The following is a 6545-nucleotide window of genomic DNA, read 5'->3' on the forward strand; positions in this document are numbered from 1 at the left end:
GCTCTTCTCCTTGTGGACCATGTCGTTTGCCTTCTATATTCTTTCTGTCAGTTAGGAGATAACACAGAGCTGTAAAACATCTGAATGATTTTTTTTTATTTGTATCTATGAAAACCTTTAATAAAGGTACTTCCATACCAAGAAGTCATAAATACAGGTTTAGACTTCTGATTTTAAATCACACTTTTTTTCCATGGGAGTTAGGTTTTTTTTCTCTAGCTGGGTCTTTGAGTTAATAGTGAAGTTTGCTTCCCCTTTCTCTCTCCCTCTTTCTGACAAGCATGTTTGTAGACTTGGTTTCAAGGTTTTGGATGAAAGTTCAGCTTGATGAAGTTAATATCTCCTAGTCATTTCAATCAAGGTATAATTATAACCAGTCCCACTCCTATGCTTCCCAGTTCTGACAACACATTATTTGACATTTTATATCCTTGTTACACTGGACAGTGAGGAATCAGCCTCTTGTGGTCATGACTTCAGATTTGCTCTTTCAGTTTGCAACACTATTGTAATCTTCATTCTGAGAAGTGCCTAGGAACCAAGTGCCAAAAAATGTAGACACTTGTGGTGTATTTCAGGAAAGACCACACAGAATTCCAACACAGCATTGTATTTTATTCTGTATGAAATGCGTTTGTAGCAGGTCAACCATGCAATGTATCACAGGTAGAATTAAGTACAATTCCACAGTCCCTATGAAGTATCTGAACTTTTTTGCCTAAAAAGCAGCTATTTAGTCAAATTGATTAAACACAGAAATTTCAGACATGAAATATGTCCTGGTGGAACTATTATCACCTGATGCTGTAGTTCTGGATCAAAGCCCCCACTTGGCCACTTTCAGACACTTTCCCTATTTCTATCTTTTTTCCCTGACAATTTGTTTACCAAACTGCTAGTTGAAGATAACTTCTTAGTATTACAGTTAACAGTTTTAGTGTTCCTCATTCCAAGTTTTCAGTTACATTGAACAGGAGGCTGGGGAAAAAACCTCCCTCCCTTGGGGCACTGGTCAAGTTATTTATCACCAGCCTTTCACAGCTGCAGTTCTGGTAGGACAAGGGTGACTTAGGCAGCACGTTTGATTTCTAGTAGGGGTTGCATATGTGGCCTTCCACCATCAACTCACAAAGTCTGCAGGATAGCAAGTAATGTAATCCACTGAAAAAATAACCTGCAGCAGGAGGCTAAAATCCTTACACTAGCCCTTGGCTATTAAACTTAGTATTGGTACAGTTTCCATTACGGTGAACAGATACTAATTTCACACAGTAGGTAATACATGATGTGTACAAGTAATATAGAAAACAGGCACCACAAGAGTACTTTAATTATAATTTCAGGGGAAAAAACCTTTTGTCACAAAAGAAATATAATACTAGAGCACTAGGAGGGTAGATAGTTTGTTCTCTTCGTACTTGTACATGGAACAACAAAGGAACTTTACCAAGTACAAACCTGATATTTGCCAAGCTTTGTTCTTCAGAGTTGAATTAAGGATGTTTTCACAGTCCACATTTCCAGTTCAGTTCATTGTTAATGACTTTCAATCTTTTTGTTCATACTTCCAAGGACAGTTTTTATGGTTTTTTTGCTCCCCTCTTAGATGACAGATTCACAGATTTCCATCTGCAGTCAAGATGCAACACTGGAGGTAGCTCACAAGCAATGTGAGCCTGATTATGCTCTGCTTCCAGTGGTCAGTGAGGGGTCATGGGTCTTATTTCATGCAGCTTTGTTTAATTCAACAGTGATAAACTTAAATGTACAGTAAGAGTTGTATGCAAATAGAGAAGCTGATAGCACTTGTCCATTTTGGAAAAAAACCCAAAAAACAAACAAAAAAAACCCCCAAAACAGTTATTAAAGCTAAGGAGGAGAAATAATCAGCTTTCTAGAAGTGAGTTCAATGGGAAGGCACTTCAGAGCTCTGCTGTGTTGCTGTATGTGCTGGTGTAGCTGCCTCTGACACACATAAACCACATTTTGAGACTGCTTTGGAGAGACAAGACCAGACTGAGTCACATAGGTCTTCAAGTTAGTAATACACAGCTCAAGGCTCAGCACTGTGAGCTTCAAGAAAAATACCACGTTCCTCCTCATTTCTGATTGGGTCTCTTTGCTATTTTAACCCTGTAAGCTGTCTGTAGTTCCTGCTAGATTTACTGTAAGAGGAGGAAGGATGATTCAGTATTACCATGTGGAATGTCAGAGATCGGGAGTGGTCTGATGGACTCATTGGAAAGGTACCTCAGATAAGGAGAGATATGAAGAAATGCTGTGTAGGTTGGATAGGAAAAAGGGATTAATGGAAGATAAAGTGAAGCACTTCTTTTGAATAATGAACAGAATGAAACAAGGCATATTTGCATGGCTGTTGCTGAAAAAAACCCAGAACTTTTAAAGGTACACAACTGAAGAAGGCACAGTCAGGTGGTAAAATGTCTCTTCATCAAGTAAAATCTGCTGTACTGAGATTCTTCACTAAGTGTTGGGGGAGAACAAGAGAAGGAGGAAGACAGTTGCACTGCCTCCACTTTCTCAAAGGTGACAATCTTTCTGCTGCAGCCCCTGAGGGAAGGGAAGCACTGACTGAATTCACAAGTAGTTGTGCAGGTGAAGAGGTAAAAATCATTGCTGGTGCCCAGCAGAGCTGACATCATGCATTGCCATAAAGTATCTGTTTTCCTAGGCCCTTTCCTTGCCCTCCAAAATCCTGAGAGAACAGGACAGCTGCTAAAAGCACAATCACCCCCCTGTCTTCTTCCTGTTCATAAGACCTTCACCTTACTATTGACCAAACTCCTTTGTTATTGGCTTGCCTGTGAAGCTGAGGAAGTATATTTATTACCCCTGTCTCTTCTTGGGGCACCTTCTAATAGCTTTTCCATTACCACTTTTTGAAAAGTGACCCTCTCCCAACAACCGGCTCCAGCTGTAACCATACCTGAAAATGTTGCTGCCAGAAGGCTGCTCTCTATTTGATGCAGGAATACTGAATTAGCTCAAGATCTCTAAAACCTGCCTCAGTGGCAGCGTCCTAGGGAAGCTATCATTTTTAAAAACATGAATAAATTTCCATTTTTATCCTTTTCCTTGAGTGTAAAAATATTGCTGATTTTTTTCTGACACCTAAAAAAGAAATTTTGAGGGAATTAGGGAGCTAGGTAATCCTGAAGCTGGGACATTATTTTCAAGCTGTTGTTCTCTTGGGCTCTTTCATGCAAATTTTTATCACTAGGTAACACAATTCAGCCAGATTCAACATCATGCAAATACCAGACACAGCAAGCATGAAAATAGTAAATGTGGTTTTCTCAGTGGGCCGAGACACAAAACAATCCACTGTGTTGGGACAGGGCCATGCATTGCACTTGACCAGGCGAGGCATCTGGTACCCATCATACATGTAATAGAACACATACATGAAGACTGCTTCAAAGACGATCCTGAAGAAGATGCTGCTGGTGTACGTCCACCACAGGGGACCCCGAATGTGAAACTTTTCATTTTTCAGCTCTTCAATATTAATTTTCTCCCCATTTCTGAATCGCCTTTTCTTCTCATGCCTGGTGTAAGCTACATGCATGGCCACCAGCAGCGCGGGTGTGGAAACGAAGATCAGCTGCAGAGCCCAGAGTCTGATGTGAGAGATGGGGAAAAAGTGATCGTAGCAAACATTTCTGCACCCAGGCTGAAGTGTGTTGCACACAAAATCTTGTTGTTCATCTCCCCAGACTCTCTCTGCAGCCACAACCAGGATCATGATACGGAAGATGAACAGGACTGTGAGCCAGATCTTCCCGATACTGGTGGAGTGCTTATTGACACCTCCTAAAACAGCCTGCAGAGTGCCCCAGTCCATCTTCTTTGCTGTCTCCTTTCACCTGCAGGATGATATAATACACCAAATGGTCATTTTTCAAAGGGTGAAAAATCAGCTCTAGACCTACAGATGAGAGGACTGCCTAGCACTCACTCAGGAGTCGTAGGCAAATATAAGTCACTTTCATTAACATCATTCATATGTTTATGGATTCAAACTGCATATTAAACTCTCGTCTTCCATGTATTTGTGATGGAACAAGCATACCTTGATTATTTGTCAACAAAGCTTTGGGCAGTTATACAGTTCTTCCATGCATCCTTTATGCTCTCCTTCTGGCTCTTGAGGTACTTTCCTTTCTGTGATTGATTCTCATCAGTGTTTTACATCTCAGCGTATTTCCCAAAGCAACAGAAATTACTGTCACTTCATGATTTAAGGCCACATTTAGACAGAGACTTCTCTAGTAGTTTTCACAAGGTTTCTTTGTCAGGACCAAGTCCTAGAAGGCTGTGCTGGTGCTTTTTTTGCTTCTGCTACTTGGCCTTCTTCAGCAGAAGCCTTCACTCCACCCAGTCACCCCCAGCAGGCCTCCAAGGCTTTCTGCTGTAGCTCAGACATGGTCCTTCATCTCACAAGTACAGCATTTGATTTTGCAAACACTGATGAGGAGCCTCAAGCTGGCTCTGTCAGGGCTGCATAAACATATAGCACAAATCAACAAAGGAAGAAACTGCAGAGCCTGCCCTTCTACATTCATTGCTCTCTCATCCAAAAAGGAGACAAGCAGAGCAATAGAGTTGAGAGGAAAAAGCCTTAAGCTAAAGAGTTCATGTTGATTTTCTAGATGCTATCAAACCTCAGAAGAATAAACAGGTCAAACTTTAGAGAAGCTCCATTTCAGCTTTCTTCTTTTCCTCCTACTGCTAACAACTAAAATCCACGCTATGCCTTTTTGACAGTTAAATACAAGTTTTGCTGAAGTCAGAGTTGAGACTCAGGGTTCAGCTTTCACTGATTGCAGCCAGCTGGAAATTATCACTGAATTGGACAAAACTCTTTGAAACAAGAGATAGGAACTTGCATAGCTGGTCCATCATCTTTCAAGGCCAAGGCTCAACTTCGCTGCTTGGGAGAGCCACACTGGCCATGGAAATGAGATCTGCCTGCTCCTGGCAGAGGGTGTGTGCTGTGCAGAGAGCATGGTACCTTGTAGCACCACAGTGGTCACAGTTTACAAAATCTCTCACTCTCACATAACAGAGGAAAAAAAAATAACTTCTCTACCCCGGTGTAGTTAAAACTAAAGAACTAACATGCCCCAACACATACCCTTGGGTACAAGGGCCTAGCTTGCACAGACAAGCCTTGAGGCAACAGGGAGAGGTCAGATTTACTGTGATGAGAGGTGAAATTGGGCAAGACAAAAAAACAAGCTTTGAGGAGGTGGCTGGAATTCCTTTGAGTTCTCCTGTTTTTGTCTGCTGAAACTGGCAGCATTTTATGCTGCTTTTTACATGGACCTAAACTCTGGGCTATGATAAGGCACCTGCATCTTTCTGTTAAGAATCTCCTGTCTATTGCATAGGCATCAAAATAAGTGAATGAAACCTTCTCAAGGGGCTAATCAAGACCGATGGAAAGTATTTGAAGTGCATATCCCGGTGGGATGAACAGCCACCAGCTCAGGCTCCTAGTGCTGCGATTCTGAACCAGTGCTGCGAATCTCCCTGCTCATCACCCTTTCTCCCTGCTCATCTGCCCCTACAGAAACACTGAAATTGGCTGTGGGGACTGAGTGAATCTACCGGGACACTCACACCGCCAATCAACGCATCATTTATGGCAAACTATTCGAAATCCCCACTTTGTGGTGACAAACTGTACGCCCTGAGGCAGCTCCCAGCCTCTCGTTCCCGCAGAACTCCGGAGCGGCAGGAGCGCTGAGGCGGACAGGAACCCCGCAGCGAGCCCTCTGGAGCGGGACACGCCACGCAGTGGGCTCCCGTCAGCAGACACCCGTTCCGTTCCGAGGCGGAACCGGCTGAGCCGCTGCCACCCTCCCCGACCAGCAGCCCCGGTACTGCGGGGAGCCCGCCCCAACCCCAGCGCGGCCGTCTCGCCGACAGGACCCTGCAGACAACCCAGGGTCGGAGCTGTGGCGCGGCCACCCCGGCCTGGCAGCGCTCGCTCCGCCGCCCAGACCCCATTCCCGCCGGACTCGGGCCGGACGCTACACGGATGTCGGCCCGCTCGAGGGGCGCTGAGCCTAATCCCGACCCCCGCTCCAGCACACGGCAGCCGCTCCACACCCTCACCTGGCACGGCTCGGCGGGGCACGGTACGTGGGACGCTACCAGCGCTGCTCCGCTCCCTGTCGCGTGGTGCCTGCGGAGCAGCCGATCCCAACCTCGACGGCCCGGAGCTTTAAGGTCCCTCCCCGTTCACCTGCCGCCGCTTTTAACCCGCCCCTCGCCCGCCTCTGCCCGCGCCGAACTCCTCCGGTGGGGAGCCCGGGGCGGGGCCGGGTGTGAGGCGCCCATCGCGGCCGCGGGACAGGACCGCGGGGTTGAGCCGGAGCCACTGGAGCCACCGGTGCCACCAGTGCCGTGCCGTGCCGTGCCGTGCCGTGCCGTGCCGTGCCGTGCCGTGCCGTGCCAGCGGGGCCGCGCAGGGCGGGAGCTGCTGGGGACGGAGTGGGGCTCCAACAGCCCTCAGT

General features: G+C 46.0%; 1 protein-coding gene across 2 annotated transcripts; it reads right to left on the reverse strand.

Moving 5' to 3' along the window:
• Nucleotides 1–594: 594 nt before the first annotated feature.
• Nucleotides 595–6232, reverse strand: GJB2 (gap junction protein beta 2). Of its 2 annotated transcripts, none has more exons than XM_071735277.1 (2): nt 6145–6232; nt 595–3887 (listed from the first exon to the last, which is right to left on the reverse strand). In XM_071735277.1, exon 2 carries the CDS (start codon nt 3863–3865, stop codon nt 3194–3196), a length of 672 nt encoding a protein of 223 aa, XP_071591378.1. In that variant the 5' UTR covers nt 3866–3887; nt 6145–6232; the 3' UTR covers nt 595–3193. The 2 variants fall into 2 exon arrangements, with proteins under 2 accessions (XP_071591378.1, XP_071591387.1); XM_071735286.1 differs by lacking the exon at nt 6145–6232 and adding an exon at nt 4094–4190.
• Between the last annotated feature and the right edge of the window lie 313 nt (nt 6233–6545).

This window comes from Heliangelus exortis, chromosome 1 (assembly GCF_036169615.1).
Source record: "Heliangelus exortis chromosome 1, bHelExo1.hap1, whole genome shotgun sequence".
NCBI lineage: Eukaryota > Metazoa > Chordata > Aves > Apodiformes > Trochilidae > Heliangelus > Heliangelus exortis.

Bases quoted from the DNA above. Each gene is read 5' to 3' on its own strand.
- GJB2 (XM_071735277.1), bottom strand. From the start codon at position 3,865: ATGGACTGGGGCACTCTGCAGGCTGTTTTAGGAGGTGTCAATAAGCAC.